At 34.9% G+C, this 25,875-nt stretch overlaps 3 protein-coding genes and 1 long non-coding RNA gene across 9 annotated transcripts in view; all 4 read left to right on the top strand.

Moving 5' to 3' along the window:
* Positions 1 to 3,733, top strand: part of LOC113050454 (metabotropic glutamate receptor 2-like) — a 40,286-nt gene extending 36,553 nt beyond the window's left edge. For 2 of the 3 annotated variants that reach the window (XM_026213420.1, XM_026213421.1), the window contains exons 4-5: positions 2,856 to 3,033; positions 3,328 to 3,732. In XM_026213420.1, the coding sequence (XP_026069205.1) occupies positions 2,856 to 3,033; positions 3,328 to 3,401 (252 nt within the window). In that variant the 3' untranslated portion in view covers positions 3,402 to 3,732. Of the gene's footprint in view, positions 1 to 2,855; positions 3,034 to 3,327 lie in introns of all 3 variants that reach the window. The other variant, XM_026213419.1, reaches the window with a different exon arrangement.
* Positions 3,734 to 4,738: 1,005 nt separating this feature from the next.
* LOC113050453 (uncharacterized) lies at positions 4,739 to 7,400 on the top strand. Its single transcript, XR_003276764.1, has 7 exons — positions 4,739 to 5,010; positions 5,694 to 5,876; positions 6,098 to 6,141; positions 6,240 to 6,420; positions 6,552 to 6,684; positions 7,023 to 7,128; positions 7,320 to 7,400. It is a non-coding gene; the product is annotated as an uncharacterized LOC113050453 (long non-coding RNA).
* A 2,297-nt stretch (positions 7,401 to 9,697) lies between these two features.
* Positions 9,698 to 13,762, top strand: LOC113050452 (probable G-protein coupled receptor). Of its 2 annotated transcripts, none has more exons than XM_026213418.1 (3): positions 9,698 to 9,932; positions 10,197 to 10,296; positions 11,246 to 13,762. In XM_026213418.1, the coding sequence occupies exon 3, from the start codon at positions 11,335 to 11,337 to the stop codon at positions 12,619 to 12,621; it is 1,287 nt and encodes a 428-aa protein (XP_026069203.1). In that variant the 5' UTR covers positions 9,698 to 9,932; positions 10,197 to 10,296; positions 11,246 to 11,334; the 3' UTR covers positions 12,622 to 13,762. The 2 variants fall into 2 exon arrangements, with proteins under 2 accessions (XP_026069203.1, XP_026069201.1); XM_026213416.1 differs by having other exon boundaries at positions 9,698 to 9,975.
* A 1,391-nt stretch (positions 13,763 to 15,153) lies between these two features.
* LOC113051100 (caveolin-2-like) lies at positions 15,154 to 23,978 on the top strand. Of its 3 annotated transcripts, none has more exons than XM_026214712.1 (4): positions 15,154 to 15,194; positions 21,575 to 21,845; positions 22,470 to 22,657; positions 23,587 to 23,978. In XM_026214712.1, exons 2-4 carry the CDS (start codon positions 21,624 to 21,626, stop codon positions 23,765 to 23,767), a joined length of 591 nt encoding a protein of 196 aa, XP_026070497.1. In that variant the 5' UTR covers positions 15,154 to 15,194; positions 21,575 to 21,623; the 3' UTR covers positions 23,768 to 23,978. The 3 variants fall into 3 exon arrangements, with proteins under 3 accessions (XP_026070497.1, XP_026070496.1, XP_026070495.1); XM_026214711.1 differs by having other exon boundaries at positions 15,161 to 15,194; positions 21,564 to 21,845; XM_026214710.1 differs by lacking the exon at positions 15,154 to 15,194 and having other exon boundaries at positions 21,293 to 21,845.
* The last annotated feature ends 1,897 nt before the right edge of the window (positions 23,979 to 25,875 follow it).

Here is a 25,875-nt window from a genome sequence, read left to right as displayed (position 1 = left end):
GAAAGGTTGAAACTAAGAAGGATTTGTAATGTCAGCCCAAAAAAGGAAAGTCCTTTTAGAGGTGGAGTCAGTTATATAATAATAATAATTGTTTTTCAAAAATAAAATTTTTTGGAGCACCAAATCAGCATATTAGAATGATGTGAAGAATGCAGTAATGGCGGCTGAAATTTCAGTTTACTAGATGTATACCTAAACTAGCATTGCACATTAATGAGTGTCAAAAACAATCATTTTAATTATTTATTCACTATAAAGATAATATGAAATCACTTAGATTTAATCTAGTATGTGAGGACCACAATATCATTTAACAGTTTCCCTGCAAATATTTTTAAATGTCATTTTTGCTCAGCATAGTGCAGTTTTAGCTATGCTCCCGCAGTGTTGTTAACGAATGCTTTGCCTGAGAGTTCTGTATAACAATGTGATTTCTTTTAGAAGTAAATCTTGTGCCGAGGGGATATTACTGGCTCTCCTCTGGGAATAGATATCAGAGGGGTTTCAAATCACACTGCACACACAATAACAGCATGGAATATTTTTTTATCATTTTGATAATGAGCTTCTCTTATAACCCTTAATCACTTTGCTACAACGACTTTGAGTTGGAGAGATTGCCAATTCAGATGGCAGATAGAGAAATCTCTTTGATCACCTGTCTTTTGCACTGATGAAAGGAGAAGCTCACATGTGGCTCAAAAGCTGTTCAATTTAGGGTATAGAAAATGGGGATATTTAATCTTTCACTCATGTACCTCAGGACAGGAACTATTAAATAAACACCTTTTTTCTTTTTTTTTTCTTTTTTTGCATTACAAAGAAATGCAATGGGGGGAAAAAATCTTAATGTTTCTTTTCAATTCAAATTATTAACACTATTATTAATATTTGGTTGGTAAAAATTGTACTGCAGTTAAAATAAAACTTCAACAGATTTCCCTTGCTCAGGGAGTAGGGAGCAATGAACACAGTGTAGGAACCATGTCAGTGGAAACACAGTTCATGCACGGAGCGCACTTCTAATGAGCTGATTATCTGAATCAGGTTTGTTAACAAAGAGAGACATACAAAAAGTGCAGAAAAGGGGCGCAAGGACTGGAATTGAGAACCGCTGGTATAATGAATTTGAATGCTCTAGTGAGCAAAAAGAAGGATAGAAACATGATCCAGAGATCTTAATGGCTGTAGGGGGCTTCTGCAAGGGCTGGTTCTACATCATCTATCAAGACTAGAAAGAATGCAGACAAAAAGAGACAAAAATCTGCAGAGAAAAGGGAATCTCCTTGAGTTCTGATTGGACAGGATGTCACTCTGTTCAGGGTTTCTGCATTTTATATATATGTGTGTGTGAGAGGGAGTGTGAGGTGATGTGTTAGATCATGGGAGGATGATTCCCAGCTGGAGCCTGTGCTCAGAAAGCAAGGCGTGCCTTAGAGACAGAGACCCGTCACACTCTCACACACACTCACAGGAAATGTTACAGCCTCATTCATCCCGCAGATATCATTTTAGTTCTATCTTTTTTGCTTCTCACCTTCCAACTCCAATACTAATACACGGAAAAAAGAGCACACACTGCTTGTTAGATTAAAATCATAAAAGACTAAGATCAGAACTATATATCAGAACTAGTAACTGTTTAACCAAAATAAAATAGTGGGGTCAAAAATCCATACAAATATTTTTGGGATTCAGAATCTTGGGAATAAACGTGAAAAACAGCCTAAAATGTTCATTTCAGTTCACTGTAGTTCATTCAGATATAGAGTTTAACAACATCAAGCTCAATATATATACAAAATAAAAAAATTTGTAAATTAAAAAATCATAAATAAAAAAATATTAAAATAATATATGAAAGACATTATTCCTTTGAGAACTATTTCCCTTTGCAATTGTGTTCTTGTGTGTGTGTGTTTGTGTAGTTACCAGAGTCGATTCAGATACCAGTCTTTCACTCTTAAGATATTTTGTTAAAGAACACTCAGTGTGATATTCTATATGAAAATTGCATGTTTAGGAAGATAAGTCCAAGTCTTGCTGGGAAAGGATATAAGACCTTTTCTAGCACAGCTCTCCTCTGCATTATTTAAAAGCACTTTGGTTTATTTTGACGCATTGCTGCTCTCACAGAAACACATTTAAATCTAACATACTGAAAAAAAAAGAAAAAAATTTTTAATAAATTAAACATAAATAGATTAAACATGTCTTTGTTTATTTGGCATTAAGAAGAAAACTCAAATTCATAGCAGCTGAACCGTGTTTGGCAATTTTTTAACAAGGTTATATTGAAGTTAATTCAATCTGCGACCCCGAGAGAGCTGTTAACCGTAATGTTTTGTGATCCAGTTCAGATCAAAACAAGCAGAAGTTAGTCTCCCGTTGCCCAACTCAAAGAGCATAGCAATGCAAAGGCTATGGGGTTGAAAACCCAGTAAATGCATATACTGATAAAAATGTATAGCTTGAATACACGTTGATTTGGATAAAAACATCTGACAGAATATATGTACAATGATACAAGCAAACATCTCAGACAAAACAGTGAAAATCTTAGAAATAGTTATTGTTGATTGATCTCCTCTCTCATCAAAATGTTATTTGGCGATGCATGTCTCTAATACCTGTATTAGTATGCATGTACACATCTGCTTTGTACATGAATTCATCCTCTTAAGATACATCTTCAGCCGCATAGGCTTTGGCAACACTTTGGAACTGAGTTCAATGGAAAAATAAATTGAAATCCATGTTAACATCCTTGATGAATATGAATCAGCCAGTCAGGTGGTATCACTGTGTCATTGTAAAGGTGTTGTTATCACTTTTATGTGTGTCTACTCTCTCAGGTGCAGACCACCACCATGTGCATCTCTGTGAGTCTGAGCGGTTCAGTGGTGCTGGGCTGCCTCTTCGCTCCCAAGATCCACATCATCCTCTTTCAGCCCCAGAAGAACGTCACCACGCTCAGAGTGGCCACCACTCGATTCAGTGTGACCACTGGCCCTGGCTCCAGCTTCTCTCAAAGTACAGTATTATTTACTATCTATATCTTCAGTATATCAGAATCATCAATATAATCAAACATATGCATTGCCAATGTCTAAACCACCATCAGAAATGAAAAATATTCATTATATATATAAATATATTTGTCAACATGTTATGTAAAAGGCTCTGAATTAGAGTAAAAAATAGAATAAAATAAATCCTGATGTAATGATATTCACCAAAATACTTGAAAAAATTCATTTAATGGCAATGGTAATACACTGTGATTTGCAATTTACAATATCTTTGTTATTAATAATGTCTTTACAGCCTCGGCCTCCAACATTGTGCCTACAGTATGTAATGGCAGAGAGGTAGTGGACTCGACAACATCCTCACTCTGAGAAACAGGATTCCTGTTTGTTTGCCAAAAGCGGTATACAGATAAATATTATCTTCACTAGTCATGAAATCAAGTGTTTGCTAATGTTGAGGAGGCTATTCAGAATACAAAACTGCCTGTTATGTTGTTCTCAACGTGCTGTGTTAGATAATATCAGTGGGATGCCAGTTTAAACTCTGTATATCTGTTCTTTTTATAGAAACCATAATAAAGTATTGTTTGAGATATGGAGTTAAAATATAGTAAATCTGTTTAAAGTATTATATACAAGATGTTTTTATTGTAGATTTATGGTGATTCTGGTTTGTGCTTTCTTGTAATTTATGTAAATAAAATGTGTTTTATATAAATATGAGCTCTCCTGTTTGATTTAACTTGGTATTCTCTTGTGGCAGTTCATAATATTATATTATATTATATTATATTATATTATATTATATTATATTATATTATATTATATTATATTATATTATATTATATTATATTATATTATCAATTACCATCAATGTAAATTGGAGAACATTTTTACACAAATGTTCATGGCATAAACTAAAAACTTGTACATTAACCCCATCTAGAGGATATAGTTGCTCATTACTTCAAATTGGGTGAGGTCAACTTTTATTGTTAAATATATTATATAGACATATATATACACGAAGTAAACCATAAAAAAAAAATAACAAGGCAAAATAATGCAAATCCTGCAATTACTGCACTACATATTTAATGCACATACAGCTTCATATATGCAGTCTCAGTCTTGACCATACTTGTTACAGAAAGGGTTAAGGATATATGCTACACTGTGTTGCACCCTCACTGGTGAAGAAGTGACAAACCGGAAATTGTCCTGTCAACCTGATACATTCATTGTTTGTGATGGTTATATCTGCAGTCATTTTCTGCTTTATTTATACCAGTGAGGCCTGCCATTGAACTGTCCAAATAATCCCACTGGAGGATTGTTACTTTTAGACTGTTACTTTTAAACATATTAAGTGCTTCCCATTCAAGCACTTCTTCCAGTCAAGTAAGCCAGCATTATAGCTTACATTAATTAATTGTAATGTGTCATGTTGTACAGTGCCTTTTATTATTATTATTATCATTTAAGCAACTCCTACCTCGCAAAATACTGTCGTAATAATATTAATAGCTTGACAAATAAGTCAGACTATTTACTTTTCGTTTTTGCAGGATGTCTCCTCTAAAATATACCAGAATTCCGAAACGCTGGCATGTATGATATCAGAGACCATTTTGATGATATTCACCAAAAGCTAAAATCTATAGGCCTTCTAATGAGGACAAGGTTGATTGATTGAACGTCATGAATTGCAACTTCGGTATTAAATACAGCTATTGTTCAAAGAAAAAAAAAGAAAGAAAATTCTGAATTTTAAAGCATATTTATTTGCAGTAACTATGGTATTTTGACGTAGTTTGAGAGTGCTTCCATATGTGTGTTTCCTGAACGCCAACGCCTGTGCAACGAAGGCCTGTGACGTTGACGTAAACTCGCTCAGACAGAAGTCCTAAAGTGTGAGAGTGAAAAGAAAAAAGTGTGAGAGAGAATCTGAAAACTTTGATTACACGGATACGAGCAGGTCAGTTTCATTTCCTATGACTAATAATAAAATCGACAGTCATTTTTATCGGTCATAATGTTAGACTACATGTTACTAAAGGCATGTAAAGCTACAGCTGCAAGTGTGCATAAAGAACACTCAGTTTACTTCCAAGCTTTGCGCTAACGACATAACACATGACTCGTCGTTATAAACAGGGTTTCACGTATACTCTATGACATTATATGTTTATTCGTGAAAATATTTGTCAGTTAGCAAATGTTTTTTTTTTTATTATTGACTAGACAAACCATTGTAGTTTCAATCAATAAACGCATTTCTGCAGCCAAGCTCTGATAGGCTGCCAGGAAGATCCACGTCACTTACAGTAAACTCCAGCATCTGTCTCCAGCACATGTCTCAGAAGTACTGTGTTGATTTATTAATCGCAATCATTTGAAATTTGGTATCATAACATTGAAACTTTTTATCAAACAGGAATGAAGAAAAATATTTGCAATATGTTTTATAGATTGCCAGTTGTTCATTATAGAAGCTACACGTGCACAACAAAAACTTCTCAACGGTGAAATGTTTAGTTGTGATACTGCACTGAAAAACTACTTAAGATTTCCATTTTTAAAATAAATTTTATTGCTATATGAACTGGACAATGCACTTAAATAAACATACCAAATATAAACATGATTAATTATAAACAGAGAGGAAAGAGGATGGCACCTAAGCGAAGGGCAAAATCCAGCACCAAAGTTGGAGGGAAGAAGATTAAGGAGGAGCCTCCTTAATTAAGGCAAGTTCACCTCTGCCAAAGATGCTCTGAAGGCAACAGGTCCGCAGGTGAAGGGCACGAGGAACCCATCTTCTGTCATCTATCAAATGCTGAGGTGAGACTGAACAAGTATTTAAATTGCAAATTTAATTAGTGAATAAATTAGTAATGCAAATGTACAAAGCAATGCAAATTATTTCTCAAATTACTGCTTGCCCTGAATCACAAAAAAAGTTTTGATCTAAACATACGGGTTCACGAAAAATTACGACTGTATGTTGAACCAAACCAACATTGGAAACAACAATAACAAATTCTATGTAATCCAAATCTTAGTGTCTGAAGGAAAGTACTATTGTTGGACAAGATGAGGCTGAGTGGTAAGTTCGTTTATTTTGGTGGTCAGTCAAATATATCACAACATGATGTGCAAAAATCTAATGGATGACTCATTTTTGCTATCCCTCACTGATATCAGAGAGAGTTGGGCAAGTACAATTTAGCTGGTCCATCTACCGCTGATGTGGCCATCTAGAGTTTTGAAAAGAAATTCAAAGAGAAGACAAAAAAATAATTGTAGCGATCGAGAAAACTTCGTCTCGCATTCTGGGAAGTACACACTGATTGAGGTAGATGGCGACCAGGATGCAGAAGTGAAGGTATTAAGTCTATTTTTCTTTTTTTCTTTTTTTTTTTTTATTACATCCTTGATTGAACCTTGAAGTTTTTGAAAGAATAGCTAATTTGACCATTTCTAATATTTTGTGTTTCATGCTCGTGGACACTGTAGATGGTGGAGATGTTAAGGTGAAAAGTGAACAACAAGTTCTTCCTTCTACAGTGGATGAGGCAACTCAAAGACTCATTTCAATTCATCTTCGACAATGACATGTTCAAAGAAGCCATGACCAGCATGAACTTGGGTTAGTTAATCATGATATACTGTAGCATTGAATTGTTGAATGGACTGTAAGTCCCAGTTCTTCTGTTCTTTTCCATAGCCATGTTATTGTGGTTCTTTTTGAAAGCTGAGAAAAATAAGTTATGTCTGTTAAAATTCAGAAAACTGCAGATCACTCAGGGATTCATTTCTCATTTTACATGTATTTCTGAAGGCCACAGGGGAGTTTTGGCAGTGTGATTGAGAACTGAAGATGGAACATTTTGCTCCCTTTTTGATTCCTATCTACCACTTGTCTGTAACATTGAATAAGATCCATTTTTATGGAAGAGTTTCATGTTTTTCATATTTCTCTATCAGATATTAAGAAGATGCCCTTGGGGAAACACAGCAAGCAAGAGATAGCCAAAGGCTTTGAGGCTTTGGAGGAGATTGAAGCTGCAATAAAGAAGGGGGAACGGAACAAGTTAGAAGAACTCGCCAACAAATTCTTGACATTTAATTCTCAACTTTTTTACTTTTTTTTTCAGTTTATTTCCATATTTAAATAAAAAATGACTGAATACATGAACATATTTAACACATCGTAAATTATGTTAAAAAAAAGTAATTCGTCTTGACTTTTGGTTTGGTTTTTTTTTTTTTTTTTCTCTTAAGATCATTGAGAAGTACTTGAATGCCACTGGAAGAAAAGTGCTTACTTGGTGGAGGTCTGGGAAGTTGAGAGAGATACAGAGGTGAATAGTATTGCCTAAATCAAGTTTAAAGCTTATGCATGGTAAGCGTAATTAAAGTAAACTGTAAAACTGTAACTACAAAAAAACCCTACTGTTTAAATGCATGGTAGAGTTTTTCTATTTGGACTCCTTTTAGATGCCCATTAGATTCCTAATTTCATTTCATACTGGCAGTAAACATTTGGGCCTCAGTGGATGTTCTGAATACTGTTCATTACCCAGTCTTCATCTTCTAATGATATCCTCTGTGTATGCGTGAATGTGTGTATTTGCTTGTGTAGGCTAAGCGTTTCAGTGAAAATGATGCATTGGAGAACCGAAAACTGCTTTGGCATGGAACAAACGTGGCAGTGGTCGCAGCTATTCTGAAGAGAGGCCTTCGCATTATGCCCCATTCTGGTGGACGTGTGGGAAGGGGAATCTATTTTGCCTCTGAAAACATCAAATCTGCTGGCTATGGTGATTAATGTAGACTTCAAATGAAAAAGCACAATATAAACACATGTACAGTTTAATTAGATACAGCATGGCAGCACAGTGGCCAGGATTGCTTGGTAATTTAAAAGACATTACTTTTTTTATTTCCGTTTTCTTTTCTTTTTTTTTTCAGTGCATCCATCGAACAACACTGGCATCATGTTTCTTAATGAAGTTGTGTTGGGAAAAGAGTACACCATCACACAGGATGATCCCAGCCTAAGGAAGGCTCCCGCTGGCTATGACAGCGTAGCTGCATGTGGAAGCCATGAACCAGGTTTTTCCAGATGCAATCAAAAATCAGTATCGGTATGTTAACATTCTGCATAGCATTAGTTATTGATAATGTCTTAAGTCTCTTATTCATTCTTTTCTTGTTCAGATCCTTCAAAAGATGTCTTCATTGAGTTTGATGGTCATAAGGTGGCAGTTCCTCAGGGAAAAGGTATAAAGCAACAGCAGTACCAGGGAAGTTTCTTCTTTAACAGTGAGTACCTCATCTATAAGGAAAGCCAGTGTGGCATTCGATACCTTCTGGAACTGAATTTGAAAACCTGGAACTATACAATTATACATATATAGCCACATATAAATGTCACTTCTGCTATGCGGTTTCTCCCTCACTTATAAAGCATTTATTATTTAGTAATAATATTGTTATTATTAACAACACTATTGTTGTTTTGTTAAGTTAAATGCTAAATTAAGATTCTTGTGTGGCAGTAATACAATTTAGCAATGTTAATTTGACGGTTCCTCTTTTTGAGTCGGGAAGTCTAATAAATATTTAATTACTATATTACATCTTTATTATATACTGTAAACTTACAGTATGTTTGCTCATTTTTGAGTGAGATTTGAATGTCTTCCTATCAATACTCTTCTGTAACTGAATGTTTATTCATATTAGAAACATAACTGCTGGTTTCTGTATGGTCATAAAAAAAAAAAAATGCTGAATCTTTTTTAAATTTGTTAAAAATAATTACGAGGGATTAAAGATTTTTATTTGAAAGGTTATTTAGAATTGTCCTGCATTATATAATGCATTATAGACATTCCTGCATATTGAATAACCATTTAAACTAAATGCACTTTTTAACATTTTGACATAGATATTTACATTTCTAGTAAGCATACATGAACCAAAACTTTTGTAAACTTTGTTGTAGAATTTAGAAAACTATTTGCGTTTACATTTTGTTTACTTCATATTGTATAAATATACACATTTCCAACCTACTTGGATTTTACATTTATGCGTTTTGGGGCAACTTGTCTGCACAAATTTTGGAATAACAAGCAGCCACAGAGCAGAATCAATGTCTTCTCTCTGCTTTGAAAATTTGCTGAAACTATTTATAGTAAACTAACTGAAAAGAATTACCAAATACCAGTGATTATTACAAAATATGTTTTCTTTTCATTCTGTAAGTACATAAATAAATAAATCCCAACACTGATTTATATATATATATACATATACATACATATATATATATATATATATATATATATATATATATATATATATATATATATATATATATATATATATATATATATATATATATATATATATATTTTTTTTTTTTTTTTTTTAAATGGTCCATTGAATGATTGGATATATTCTATAGGATATAGCATGCATGTAGACTAGTTACAGAAATCACTAAATGAATGAATAAATAAAAAAATATTAATAAATTAATTAAGTAATAATTAGGTTCCAGGAGGTAACAACAAATAATATGTTAATACATTTGGTTTGTGTAAATGCCATTCTAACTTAGAGCATGTATCATCCTCACAAGTGCTTAATGAATGAATGAATGTAGGAATGGTTTGGTCAAGCTACAATAGACCATTAAAATTTCTTCTTGTTTAATGGTGTGCAGTAGGACCCAGGGGATGACTGCCAGTCTGGAGGACAGAGGAGTATGTGTCTGTTTGAAAGAGGATGAAAAAAAATCCCAGAGACACAATGTGTGACAGTTACAGCCCTTCACAGGAAAGGACACGGTGTGTTAGAGCATCCTTATGGACACCTGCCTAAGTACGTGAATACTGATCAACATCACTGGAAATAGGAAGAGCAGGTGGGACCATATCCCTTCACCTGTTATTTGTTAGATGGAAAGGGCAGCATAGGGACACCTGTATGAGCTTCGCTCCTTGGAGCCGGGACTTTCCTGGATGATAATATTTTTAAGGGATCATGATACACTTTGGTTGTTCTCCACTGAAAACACCTGAGATGCTGAGTGTTGAAACCCTGGCCTCCTGTGGGATTGCACTTCACTTGTTTTAATGTCTGCAGGAGGAAAGTTTCCACACATGTGAAAAATGTCCAGATGTTCATATCTCGGGTCTGATTGGAGATTTATCAAAAAAAGCAAAGAAGTCTGTGAAGTTGACAGGTAAGAGAAATCACATTGTCTTCTTTAACAGCCAGTTTTGAATGTTGTGTGTGAGGATAATTCAGAACAGCGGAGCATAACCTGACATGACAACGGGTCATTAATTTTAATTCAATGGAAAATGTGTTTTCGAATTTCCAGTGAAGTGAGAAAAAAAATGAATGTTAGGGTTCTGTGGGTCAGGGGAGGGGACGGGTCAGTGCGTAGGGTGGGTGTTTTGCGGGAAGGCCACGGCACACAATCAGGTATGACTCATGTGACTCCCACTAACAAAAAACAACAATAACAAAGATCATGTTGTTCTCTGACTTCATTGATCCCTGAAGGTCAACAACTTATTTGTGCAAAAAACATATTATGCTCCTTTTGAGTGAAAGTAATCCGTTAGTTGCCAACAAGGAAGGACAGGATGTTGTTCTGTCCTCATTAGCATATAGAGAGACCTGGTGAGTGGGTTGAAACAAAAATAGGGGTGATTTTCCATTAAGGCTTAAGTAAAAGGAAATTGACACTGGTTCTGGGAATGATCTGAAACCTTACAGAGGTCGTTTAAAGAAACTATGCACTTTCTTAGAGAGATGATTTCCCATATGCATTCGGGACGTATTCACTATGTATGAGGGAATTTCCTTTTCATCTGCACTCAAGTGCTTAGTGTGTGTATGTAACACTGCCTCTGTGCTCTAATAATAAACGCATGCTTAGTTCGAACATGAAGGGGATTTCTCTTTCTGTCTCTCACATGCTAAATTATGTGGGATGGAGGCATTACAAATTTACATAATTACATCATTATGGCCATGAAATCTATCTATCTATGTATGTATAAATGCGTATGTTGAATTAATGTAATTCTGTCTATAGATAGATAGATAGATAGTTTAACTTTCAGGTGTGACGTGACATCACATGAAATACAGTTTTAATAAATCTTTAAATTTCTTCTCAGAGATGGTCTCAACACAAATGCTTGACGTACAGAAGAGAAAACAACATTTAAGCATGGAGAAGCTCGGTTCCATATCAAACCCGTGAAGCATGGAGCAAGCCGTGCCAGGTCTGATGCTGGGTCTCCTGGCCAATCACACAACTCCAAATGACACAGCCGGCCAGCGGAGCACAACCAAACCTAACCCTCTCAGCATGGAGGAGGTCATCCACTCAGAATCCCAGATTAAGGATCTTGTTGGGCTGTTTTGCATGGTGACCCTTAACCTGGCAGCCCTATTGGGCAACAGCGGAGTCATGGTGGCCATTGCCCGAGCTCCACACATGAAAAAATTTGTGTTTGTCTGTCATCTTTGTGCAGTTGACCTGCTTTGTGCTATTTTGCTGATGCCTCTTGGGATAGTATCTAGCTCTCCGTTCTTCAGCACTGTAGCATTTACTGTTCTGGAGTGCCAAGTGTACATCTTTCTAAACGTGTTCCTCATCTGTGCCTCTATTCTTACAGTGACTGCGATCAGTATTGAACGCTATTACTACATTGTCCATCCTATGCGATATGAGGTAAAGATGACTCTAAACCTGGCGCTTGGTGTTATGGTCTTCATTTGGGTCAAATCCATCCTGCTGGCGGTGGTTACGCTTCTTGGTTGGCCAGCATATGGGAATCAGAGCTCCATTGCAGCAGCCCACTGCTCTTTACACTGGAGCCACAGCCGTCTTAGGAAGGTTTTTGCTATTCTCTTCAGCGTGCTTTGCTTCCTGGTTCCCGCTGTTGTGATTTTTGCCGTTTATTGCAATGTATACAAAGTTGCACGAACGGCAGCCCATCAGCATGCACTGATGCCCACCTCGATGGCCAACCAGGCTAAGCGTCGCTCGGATTCTATTAACAGTCAGACCACTATCATCACCACCACTCGCAGCCTCCCCCAGAGATTGTCTCCTGAGAGAGTTTTTGGGGGAGGAAAGGCTGCTATCACCCTGGTCGTCATTGTAGGCCAATTTCTTATCTGTTGGCTCCCATACTTCAGTTTCCACCTTCACATGTCCATCACCACTCCACTTCAAAGCCCAGGGGACATCGAAGAAGCCGTCACGTGGCTAGCGTACTCCTCGTTTGCTGTGAATCCATTCTTCTATGGTCTTCTAAACCGACAGATCCGCGAGGAACTGATAAAACTGAGAAAATGTTGTTTCCGTAGACCCATTGAACTTCGAGCCTCCAATCACGAAGGTTCCACCCAGGAAAACTTTCTTCAGTTTCTGCAGAGGTCCAGCAGCACGGCTGAGACCACTAGGCCCAGTTGTGGCAATTCCAATCCGAGGAATACTTTGGACCAGGGTTCCAGGTTACCTGGCCAGATTCCTGAGGATTGACTGGGAAAACGATGCCACTAGCCAAACCAAGCCTTATGAAGTTTTGTTTTTAATAAGAAGGGCATTCATTCAATGTTAAATCTGTGCAAATTCAGATCTAACTGCTCTTCGGACCAGTGTAATCTATGTATCCATAATTTGTCATTTTGGTTCCCATAGATCAGTGGCAACAGTAAGTATTTATGATGTTTAAATATCAAATTTCACAACTTTTGTTGCATATTCATTTATTTCTGAAAAATTTTATAGTTTCATAATATCATCATACACAATAAATACTATTATTTAAGTCTTAACTCATAATGGTGCCTGTATTGATACTTTGTTGACACAAATATAAATTATAAATAATATTATATATATTATTTTGGTGAAAATAATAAAACATATTTCTAGCATTTGAAATGTGCTTTAATGGATCGCTTTTATTAAGTTTCTCACTCCACAAGTTACATTACCAGGCCTAATTCTGTTTGGTTTGAGGAAAAGAACCTTCTTCGTTTATCTGAAGGAGCTCTGATGTTCGTTACTAATACCATGTTGCCCTGTAACCATGGAAATGTGATGATGAGATAGAGACTTGCATAGCAACAGGGCGCCTTTGAGTATCGTCCTAACAGATTAGCTGAAATAAAGGGTTTCAGGCTAGCTCTTTTTATAAGCTGCACTATATGGTAATACCTGTTTTATATGACTATTATGTAAAGGAATAAATTACCTATAGTTTGAGATGCAGACTCTTAATGTAACCTTTGAGAGCAGTGTACTAGAAAGCATTACCATGCAATGCAAGTGTGCAGAATGAGATAACGTGCTGCAATTTTATGGTCTTTTGCCTTTTAGTTTACAACTTTAACTTTAGGGAAAAAATCAGGAGCCAACTTGTTTGTTCTTAGCAAACACTGACAATGACCTTTTTACCGGTTCATATTGCAGACTAGATGTTGAATTTGTTTTAATTATGTAACTTGGGCTGTACAGTATATTCAATGCTTTAGTTTAGAAAATGTAACAGGTCTGTTTGCTGGTGTGTGTAAATGATAGTGGTGTGAAGGAACTGCATATACAAATAAAATTGCTTCAAGATCGGATTTCATCCCTATAAATAAAAAAAAACATGGCCTGTATATACACAATATATTTATACACAAACAATGCTGTTTATAGCTTTTGTATAAATAAGGTAAATAAGAACAAAATTCTAATTACCATAATGAATGTTTTGATGTTTTTTATGTTTAATTTCAAGTTTTTTAACTTAATTAATTTTGTTCTCATTGCTAATTCTCATTGCCATAATGCAGTGCAGTACAATTATTTTTATAATTTTTTTATTTACTTCAGTATAAATTAAAGCCAGCACAACAAATACTACAATGATTTAAAAACTTTACAATGTTAATATTGTTAGAATAATTTTCTTACATTATTGTTTTGAGATTCGAAAAGGAAAATGTGTGTAATCATGATACTTTAAAAATGAAAAAATAAAATAAAATCTGCTTTCTTTCAAGCAATATATATATATATATATATATATATATATATATATATATATATATATATATATATTATCTTAGAGTAACATATGACATTAACATATTTTTGGCAGATTCAAGCATGAAATCAGAGCTCTCAATGCCTTTTGTCATTGAGTGCAAGTACTACTGTGAAGTGATAGACTGAATGAAGCCATATTCTCTAAAGCTAGCATGATGTATTCGTGCTGTGGATTAGTCTGTGGTTCAAAACAGGTCTTTCTCATCAGTGAGTCAATAGAGTGTGACCTGATCTGTCACTTCAAACAATGAATCCATGAGCCATGCATGAGGAGAGATAGAGAGTCAAAAACTAGGGGGAGGGGCGGAGAGAGAGAGAGAGAGAGAGGCAGGTACATGTGGGGCATGATTAGGGATTCATAAACTTGAGTCCCTGTCATGATCAAAACAAGGCCAGGCAAAAATAGAACCTGAAAGGATTTAGACATGTTGAGGTGAAGATTAAAGGAAAATGATTAAAGAGATCCTGGGCAGATGAACTGCAACAAACTCCACCCCCTTAACTAACAATAATAAAACAATGAAGACCTGCTGTAAACATTGTGTAGGTCACAGATGACCAAATGCTTTAATCAGTGGTGGACAGTAACGGAGTAGCTTTACTTCGTTACTGTACTTAAGTACATTTTTCAAGTATCTGTACTTTACTGGAGTAGTTTTATTTTGAGCAACTTTTACTTTTACTTCACTACATTCCAAAGCATAAAATCGTACTTTTTACTTCACTACATTTCATAAAACATATCGTTACTCACTATAATATATCACGTGCTCCGACACGCAGAAGCGGTGTCTGATTCATCAAGAACGAACTGAATCTTTTCAAAATAAACTTTTAAATCGGATCGCGAATCACATCAAACGATTCGTTTACGAATTAGAATGATCCGATTGCAGCTGTTCTGGTGTCGACCACTCACTGATTCAAATGAACCGTTTAGTGCGAGACTGCGAGTCCCCAGAAGTAAGAACCGGGAGATCTTGTGAGCGCGCGTGCGTCTGACGTTGCTAAAAGTAAGTTATTAATGTCGAAATTTTGGATTAATTATTGTAACTGAATATCATATTTAGGTCAAAACTGTCAGTTGTTTGGGAACTAAATCCGTTGTAAAGAGTGATCTGTTTAAGCCCACTGAAATGCTCGAGTGCAGACGATGCAGACACATACATTTTAGGTAAAAAAAAAAAAAAACAACAACAAAAAAACCTTAAAACAACACAGATTAAATACAATAACTCATGCATGTTCAAATTCACCGCTGCCGTAATGTTAACAGTTTTATTAAAATGTCCTATGTGACGTCTGTTTTTATATTGTTTATCGAAAGTAACGTTATACATATGTATATTGTTTGGATTAACTAGACGAGTAGACAGACATGAATGTTCATCGTACTGAAAATAAGTAAATATTGTTAGCTGATGCTAAGTGTCTAGCTAACAAGCTTGTTGGTGCTAAGTTGATGTAATTTTTATAAATAATGTCCACATATTTTTATTCAGCCACCTATATAGATAGATTACATAATATAGATTACATCTGGTTAGAAAAGAAATGATGTGATGTTCAGAACATGGTAACTACAGTAATTATCAGTGGGAAGAGATGCACCCCGTTTGGCCAGGGGTGTTTTTAAACCACATACAAGATTTGAGAAGGAAAAAATCATTATGAAATTTTTTTTATTATTTTTTTCCTTAAAATGTTCTTCCTAACTTCAGGCCTTATTATCATGTCATATATACAGTACAGACCAAAAGTTTGGACACACCTTCTCATTCAAAGAGTTTTCTTTATTTTCATGACTATGAAAATAGTAGATTCACGATGAAGGCATCAAAACTATGAATATACACATGTGGATTATATATGGAATTATATACATAACAAAAAAGTGTGAAACAACTGAAAATATGTCATGTTGTAGGTTCTTCAAAGTAGCCACCTCTTGCTTTGATTACTGCTTTGCACACTCTTGTCATTCTCTTGATGAGCTTCAAGAGGTAGTCACCTGAAATGGTCTTCCAACAGTCTTGAAGGAGTTCCCCGAGAGATGCTTAGCACTTGTTGGCCCTTTTGCCTTCTGTCTGCGGTCCAGCTCACCCCTAAACCATCTGGATTGGGTTCAGGTCCGGTGACTGTTGAGGCCAGGTCATCTGGCGCAGCACCCCATCACTCTCCTTCTTGCTCAAATAGCCTTGATGCCTTCAGTGTGACTCTACAATTTTCATAGTCATGAAAATAAAGAAAACTCTTTGAATGAGAGGGTGTGTACAAACTTTTGGTCTGTGCTGTAACTTTGATGTTCTGTAAAACAACTAACTTTAAAATACTTTGTTCTTACTGGTGAAAATCAGATGGTCATCTCTGTTTTCTCTCGGGTAAATCACAGTGTAAGCTTCACAGTTAACATCACTCTAATCAACGTAGTCCATATCAACAACAAAAATATATCTTGACTCCATATAGTGGTTATTTTGAAAAAATCCAAGGTATTTTGAGCAGTAGGATTATAAAAAATGTGCTAAAATAAAATAAAATTAAGTAGCCTATATAAAATTGCAAACATCTATCTTGCAGTACTTTTTTACTTAAGTACATAAAAAATTGAGTACTTTTGTACTTTCACTTAAGTAAAATTGAAAAAGGAGTACTTTTACTTTTACTGGAGTAATATTTTACCATATGTATCTGTACTTTTACTCAAGTACTTGATTTGTGTACTTCGTCCACCACTGGCTTTAATAAAATTGTGATATGAATTAACATCAAAAATGTGAAAGGCTCATATATAACTAATTTTTGATAAATTAATTTATTATTTATTTTGCCCCCTCTTTCCCACTTATGTTGTTTGTAAAGGTTTTATATTTGTATTTATTTATTTATTTTGCACTAAATATATACTTATTTTATATAATTTACTCCATGACCATTCCACCCTCTTTCTGACCTTTAGAATACAATTTTATAAACATTTTATTCCTTTAAAATCTCCAAGTAAATGTAGCATATGAAATGAGCGGTGTCCTATGAAAAGTGTAAATTATTATTTACAGTACATTTAATCATTTAGAAGATGCTTTTATCCAAAGCGACTTACAAATGAGAACAAGAGAAGCAATCAGACCAACAAGAGAACAACAACAGTTTACAAGTGCCATGACAAGTCTCAGTTAGTCTAGCACAGGTTTTTTATTTATTTATTTGTTTGTTTTTCTTTCAAGAATAAGATGGAAAAGAAAAGGTGAGTGCTAGTATTAGTTGGTCAAGTGCTGGCGAAAAAGATGATTCTTTAGATGTTTCTTGAAAATGAGTAAAGACTCATTCGAGTTGTTTGAATTGAGATCAGGAGGTCATTCCACCAGCTGGGCACAGTCCAGGAGAAGGACCGTGAGAGTGATTTTAAACCTCTTTGGGATGGCACCACAAGGCGTTGTCCCTTGCAGAAGGCAAGCTTCTGTCAGGAGGTCATTCCACCAGCTGGGCACAGTCCAGGAGAAGGACCGTGAGAGTGATTTTAAACCTCTTTGGGATGGCACCACAAGGCGTTGTCCCTTGCAGAAGGCAAGCTTCTGGGAGGCACATAAGTTTGAACTAGTGAGTTTACTGTAGGTATATTGGTGTTGTGCCAGTGGTCGTCTTGTAGGCAAGCATCAGTACCTTGAATTTGATGCGAGCGGCTAATGGTAGCCAGTGTAACCTGATGAGGAGAGGAGTAACGTGAGCTATTTTCGGCTAAAGCCTATGCGTTCATAGTTAATAGATCAATAACAATTCTTACTGTATGTTATTATTTCAATTACATAAAACATCAAAGTGACTTAATATGTTTTGTTCTACTATGAATATACCAGTGTAATTAAATAGACTTTTATATAAATACTAGGCACATTTTTAAAATAAATGTCAGTGGTGTTTTTAACAGTGAGATCTTATGAAAGAATTTGCAGTTTAAGGTGCTACAAAAGGCAGAGTGGGCAGAGGATTGAGCAGACTTAACTCTTATTGTTAGCTCTCTTGATGTTTAGGAATAATCAAACTCTCATTATTACCCACCTCATTGTGCATGGGTTGGTCATGTTTTTAAACACTCAAAAGCTGTCAAAATTTATATTTATTTGACTATTTCCAGTTGTTTATTATGTTTATAGTTTTTTTTATGCAATGAGGACAGAGGATTATTATTATGATGTCTGTATGCGCCACCTAGCAACTGAGCAGTTTGGATGCAATTTCAAACGAGGTTTTGGGTTGGCAAATCTGGAATGGAATAATTCATAACTGCAGCAACATCTGGAGGGGCAGGTGTGAGTGTCAGAGCACAGCACTCCGAATCCTGCTGCTGAAATCCACATAAACTAGTGGGATGGGAGTTTATCACATCAATTTAGTGGCAAAATAGTGTTTTGATGTCATGATCTCAATGTGATTGCCTTTTTGACACCAATGCACCAAGGGAATCCACATGATCTGTCTTTTGTGTTCTGTTTTTCACTGTATTAATGAAAATATGAAAAACAGAGAGTGCTTATGGTGTTAAACTTTTATTAAATTTCTGATCAAGCAGAAGAATTTTTATTGATCTATTTACCATGAGTGCCTAGGCTTAAAAAAAACATCTAAAATATTTAAAGTCAAACACTATGAAGCAGCACTGGGAAAAAAATCCAAATTTATCAATTGGCTTTTTATATTTAAATTTAATGTAATAGTTCAATTTGAATTTCAATTGGAGTAACAGGAAGAATACAGGTTTACATGACAAAATGTGCAAGAACAGCCAGTGTTCCAGCTCTCAGATAAAAACAATTTCCTCTCGCAGACAGTCAAGACTGACAGTGGTCATTAATAGGAGGCTCTGGAAGATGATCTCATAATGGCTGTAAAAGTTGAAAAATGCTGATTTTACTAAAATCCACAGTGACTGCTTTCACAATAAGGATGAGGATTTCCCTTGTGAGTTCACAGGCAAAATAGATATATATGCTTACTTGTTTACTATTATAAATCAGGTGTTGACAATAATAACAAACAAATTAGTCTTGAAATATAAGAAAAGTGTTATTTTTTTCCCCTCAAAAATCAGTCTACATTATCTTCACACTTACAATCAAGGGATGTATTATTTTGTTATATTATCACTGGAGATTAGTTATTATTTTAATAATGTAAATTAAAATAATTGCTTTGTAACTACAGTTTATAATATAATTATAAATTCAGTAAAATCTCTTCTTGAGGTCAATAAGTACAATGGTGTGTCAGTGACCTGACGATAGCACGTTGCACAAGCTGTCATTTAGTGTAGAAGAGCAATCAGTGCCCATCAACCATGTTTTTCTTCACAATCTCCACAGTCTTTGCTGTTTAAAAAAGGTGAGTATTTATTTATTCATTTATATAGAAAAGGGACAATGTACATTAATTAACATTCATAAATGTAAATGTACCCAAATTAGCCCGAAGGCTAGTTTTCATTGGTAGTCCCTTTGCCAGATGTTATTAGGCTCTAAACTAGAAAAAATAAAAAAGGTTATACATTACAACAATACACTACCACAATCATAAATCTAGAACTTGTAAACACCTCTATAAAATACAATTAAGAACATTATATAAAAAGACAATATACACACAATAGAAAAAAATTGTTATGAGTTAAATATGACTGATACGTCTATATTAAAATTAATAATAATAATAGAGGAGCAGCATTAATGTTCACATTGTTGGTTATGAAGAAACCATTTCTTAAGATTAAACTTAAAAGAGTTAAATGTTGAGCACTCTTTAACTGAGTGAGGTACAGTATTCCACTGATGTGAAGCTCTGAATGAGAAAACAGCTTGGCCAAACGATGTTTTCCTACGTGGAATTATACAATCCGCTCTAATTGCTCCTCTTGTAATTCTGTTTTCAATAGATTTAAATTTAATAAAATCAGCCAAAGGAGGAGGAGCCAAACCATGCATGATCTTATAAACTAAACAAACATAACATAAGTATAACAGCAAAATCAACATACAGTACAGAATAACAGCTCAGCTGTGTTTTAGAGATTATCTTTTTTCACTACCACTTCAGATCTACAATAAAGCAGATGCAGATTTTCCTCAAGGTTCATGATCATCACTGGCCTTCAGGCCTCCTCCAGTGGACTGATCTTTACTCATCAGATGCTCTCTTCACTCCCAGGCCCAGAATAACAAGGACACACCACACTCCTTATTTTGCAGGCAGTGACCTTTCATTCCCCCTCTCCTTCACACTTTTCTTCTATATGCACCTCCCTTTATTTGTTTTTGTTGTCACTGTTAATCTGTCACAATATATAGTGGCCACAAAAAAGTCTTTAAACACTTTAAACACATTTTTGCATTACATCATTTGCTCAGCAAGTGGATCCTCTGCAGTGATTGAGTGCCATCAGAGTCAAAATAGCTGATAAAACATAGTAATCCACAAGAAATCCACATGACTCCAGCTGCATAATAAAGAAATTAATCATTAAGCCATTTTTTTACTTCAAAACATTGTTTTTGGCTAAAATGCAAATCCTCTATACATTATATTGCTTTATAAAATAAATAAGTTTTCATCTGAATCAGGAGAGAAATATGCCCAGATCAAGCACTGTTTACAAGTGAAAACAGTTCTAAAGAAATATGTCAGTGGAATATACTGTGAGAGGACAATTGTATATGAATTGTGGATATATATTTCGTCCAGAAGCAATGCCCTAAAGTCAAAACACCTGGATTTGTGTGGATTATTGTGATGCTTTTATCAGTTGTTTAAACTCCCATTCTGATGGCACCCATTGACTTTAGACTAGAGGATCCATTGGTGAGCAAGTGATGCAATGCCAATTTTCTCTAAATCTGTTACGATGATAAAATAAACTCATTTACATCTTGGATAGTCTCTCTCTCTCTCTTTTTTTTTTTGTTGGCAAATGTTCATTTTGGGGTGAAATATTCCTTTATTCAACACTTAAACATTTATTAATTCCATTGTCTTAGATAAAAAATATCAAGTTGAACAGTATTTACTTAAACACATTTATTAGAAAATTTGTATAAAAAATATTTTATCCATGCAATGAAAATCATATATGTTATTACATGTGACACTTTTCAATAGCCCTTGTGCAATATAACAAGGCCAACATACTCATTCAATGGAAAATATTTACCCATCCACTCTCCTTTCTCAGCCATTCCACTATTTCTTCCGAAGTCAATTAACCAACCTCTGCCATGTCCTAAATCTAGTAAATCAAACTGTGATGAGGCCACACAAATATTTCTGCTATGTCCCATCTTGGTGTAAGTGATTTCATCTCTTGTTGGGAAGATGCTTTGCAATGTTGTTCTCAGTGTGTCCACAGGCAACCTTTAAGACAATCACACAAACACACATTCAAGCTACTGTACACAATGGACAAGGGAGCACCTCTGAAGGAGATCTCAATAGACATGGAGATAAATGAAGAGGAGGAGGAGGTGTCTTCACTCTTGGATCAGCGTGAAATTCATCCAAATGATGCTCCTGGTGTTACAGAAGTGCATACAAAGGGACAGGATTCATCGGCTCCTCACAGTAACACAAAGGCTCTCATCAAGGAAAGGGACCCAAAGGGAATCAACAAGTGTCTTAAGGTGAGTCATTCAATCGACACAGTGCAGACTAATGTCATGCTGCTCTTTACAGGCTTACAGAGAGGTTTCTCCAGACTGATGGTGGTCCCATTTAGATTTTTTTTTTCTTTTTATACACAATACTATCCTCAATAGGCTACTAATTCTTGAAAAAGCTATTGAACATCTTAATTTGAATAAAACTTAAATATAGACTATAAAATACATGTCAACTTGCCCCAATATACATAGGACAACTCGACTCAATCTAAAATCTGATATGAAAAGTAATATTTTAATATTAATCATAAATGTCCTAGAAGAGTTCAATTCTTTCAGTTAAATTCTTTCGTAATTACATACTCAACCCTAATGAATGTTTTTTCCAACAGCTGTGGTGAGTTGTTGTTAAAGTCTTCATCTGAATCGACGGTAGGCTATATTATAACGAGAGGGCGCTACAACGTTAGAAATGCTACAATGCCCTCTTATGTTTAATAACGGTATTGCAGGTCTTTTAAAGACAAAGGCACATAGATTTTAATTCACTTAGAGTAATCAGTTATCAAGAAGTTGGTAGGACGAGTAAAATGACCAAAAATATGGCGGCCTAAAAAAGGCTTTTCTGATGATGTGTCCACTCAGGTGACCTTTGAGGATGTGCTAGCGGAGCCTGCTTCAGTGAGAAGCTTTGATAAGGTGTGGCTGTGGAGTCATGCTCTGTTTGAAGTGTCCCGACTCTGGTTTTACCGCGTCGTTTCTCTGCTGCTCGCGGTGCCCGTGGCTCTGGCTGCAGGCCTGCTGTTTGCCGTCCTCAGCTGTCTACATATCTGGTGAGTCACGTGTGAGTGAACAGCGAATCAAAATAAAGCAACATTGTGACAAAATCATTTATACAGCTAGTTATAACATTATATATTCGATTTTAACGTTTTGTTTACAGTAGTTGGTTGTACACTATACTTAACATGAACTCGCAGTAAACGATATAGTGTTTATTAAGCTTATTTAATACTTATTTCTCCATGTAATTTTTAAAATAAAAATGTATTATTATCATTATCATTATTATTATTATTAATGAAGGTATTAAAATATTTTAATGTAAATAAACTTTAATACTTAAAAAAATTGTGATAGTGAATGGGCTCATGTTAATGTAAAACCTCATTGTCAAGTTCTGCCTGTGCACATATAAGCAAAAGAAAATAACACAGATAAACACTGTATTTTAATCAGTAGTTACAAGAGTAACATTTCTGCCCTTGTCTTTTAAGCCTGTGAAAAATTAAACCTCATCTATAACAGCTTTCAGGGTGTGTGATGTTTTTGCACTTTTGAATGTGTTCTAACTAGCCATTGTTTTGTTTAAAAAATTTAAGGCCATTGACACACTTACATAAGTGATCCGTCAAGCTTAGATAATTTGAGGTGACTGCTATGCCTCCCTCTTTCATTTAACATGTGTGCATAGGTGACATGCACAGTAAGCTGGTACATTCCCTGTTCATTTTAATTCAAATCTTGTGGGTCTGGGTTTTAAGAGCCTTGTGGAACATCACCTATGATGTGATTTTTCCAGGAGAAGTAATTGCCAAGTGCACTCAAAATTGTATGGTTTGTCATTATATTTGCCACAAAGGCTTAGCTGACTCCAAAGCACAGCCAAGAAAATGTATTCAGTTTTATCAAAACTGGATTGAAGACAAAAAAGAATACCAGAAAGCAAAGGAAGACTTATCTGCCTTCTCTCCCTATTTAGGCTGATAGTTCCCAGTGTGCAGCTCTTGGTCATAAACCTGCACTGGATAAAGGTGGTCTGGTATAATGTGCTGAAGATTGCAATCGCCCCCTTCTTCAGAAGTTTTGGAAAGTGCTGTGGATTCATCAGAATCAGTCTGGAAAATATTAACCGCATTTCAGAACTAAAGAATCAGCTTTGAAAGGCAAGGGAATTCTGAAAATGAAATAACGTGCATCATATACATGTAAATGTCTCTTCGGTTGCATTTGATTTTGGATATGCAGTTGCAGCTTTTTTGTAACCTGCTTGTTTAAATTGAGGTGTTTTTCTCATTTCGTTGTTTTTCATCATACCGATGTGTGGTCTGGAGTACCCAATCTTGATAAATAAAGTTGTACTGTTCACTTGTAATTTAGGATAAAAAAAAATGTGTAATAAAGAAGTTGTAAACTGACTAATGAATGAGGCTTACTAATAATTGTAATAAATATGCCTACAATAATGTCCAATTTATACTGATTTATTTATGTTTTACATCAAATACTGAATGATTGCCATGGGTTTGCTAAAAATATAATGGCAAAATCTCAAAAAGGCATATTTGCATACCAATGAGGCTTGCATCCATCCCATCTACTTTCTTTGTCACCTTTTTAATAGTAGTCATCATTTGTACCAATACACTTTATGAGATATTATGTATAAAGTTGAGCCTCAATTCCCTGGTTCACATTTGAGACACCAACATTGTTGGAAGAGGTGATAAATGACATTTACCATCATTCCTCCAAGCATTTAAGAATGAATAAAATAAAAACAATACGTCTCATGAGGCAAAAGCTGCTCATAGGAGAGTTTGTGAATAATCTTATCCTCATGCTAAGCTTCATGAGGCTTCATTACTCAGCTTTGGCCACTGAAAACAAATACTATTAGTTACTGTAGATCTTTATAAGCTTGAGCTTTGCATATTAGGATAGCAGCCAGCATCTTATTTTGGCTCACATGTTTAAATATTCTTCCATTTCACTCTGCGAGTAAATTTAGTATAGAGTAGAGCCGCCTGTGGATCTGTGCTAAATAAAGACAAGGATGATTCATCACCACTGTTATAAAAGGTCCCACTGATATAAACAGAAGACAGGCATGTCTGGGTGGGGTATTTTTGTGTCTCTCTCCCTCAGGACCTGAACCCATCCCAGCTCACAGAACACTGAAAATATGTCTCTAATTAGCAAAGAGATATACCACACACACTTCTGGCACATTTACAGGCGCCTGTTCCTGTCTTTGGCACATCTGAGCAAAGAATGTCCAAAGCACCCTTTTTTTTTTTAAATCTTCTAGTAGTGTCATTCATTATAAATAGAGTAGACATAACAATGTGATGTATAGTAAAGGCATAATTATGCAAATGCTGAAACTGTTACATAATAAATTTTATCAATGAAACTATGAAAAGTGCACTAAAAATACAGTACAAAATAATTGTTAATTTTTTTTTTAATTATCTCAATCCTAGAACATAATAAAATGTAATTCTGTCTTACTTTTAGTAGAAAAATATACCAGTTTATTTTTTTTCCCATCCTTATTATTATTATTATTATTATTATTATTATTATTATTATTATTATTATTATTATTATTATTTGATTTGAATAAGAAAGAAGAGCCTGGAGATGAGATAAGTTGTAAAAGGGTAAAATGATAAAAATGTCTAATGATTTCAAGGAAACATTTGAAGAATGTATTGGAAATTATTTGAATAGAACAGGGTATTTATAGTTAACAAAAATTCAAACCATAAAAAAAAAAAATGTTTTTATGTGAAATACAATAAATATTAGCTGAAATAAAAATATTACAAAATTATTTTATTTCAGTTAGTGGTCGAGACTTTTCTAATTTTCATTTAATTTTACTTAATGTACTAAAATAACTCAAACTAAAACTGAAATAAAAATGAATAAAAACTAAATAGACAATTTAAATAATAATCATTAAAAATTGTTTTAATTTGAATTAAAATGAAGACAGAAAATGTAAAAATAAAAACCTATTCAGAACAGTTTTCTGTATCTCAGTGACACTAAAATAACACTAAAACAGAATAGTTGAATACAAAAAAAGACAATATGCATTGTGAAAAAGTACTATATGTCTAACTTGACTTGAGCCATGGGCATCAGTTTTCAGAGCAACACTTCACAGTGGAAATTCATGCCACTGTGCAACTCCTGCCTGGCTGACCCCGCAGCCGTGTGTGAAATGTGACACGGCCTTTGGTTTCCCCTTCAAGAGGTG

The sequence above is a fragment of the Carassius auratus genome, chromosome 31 (genome assembly GCF_003368295.1).
Source record: "Carassius auratus strain Wakin chromosome 31, ASM336829v1, whole genome shotgun sequence".
Classification (NCBI taxonomy): domain Eukaryota; kingdom Metazoa; phylum Chordata; class Actinopteri; order Cypriniformes; family Cyprinidae; genus Carassius; species Carassius auratus.
This window is presented reverse-complemented; position numbering and strand designations above follow the sequence as displayed.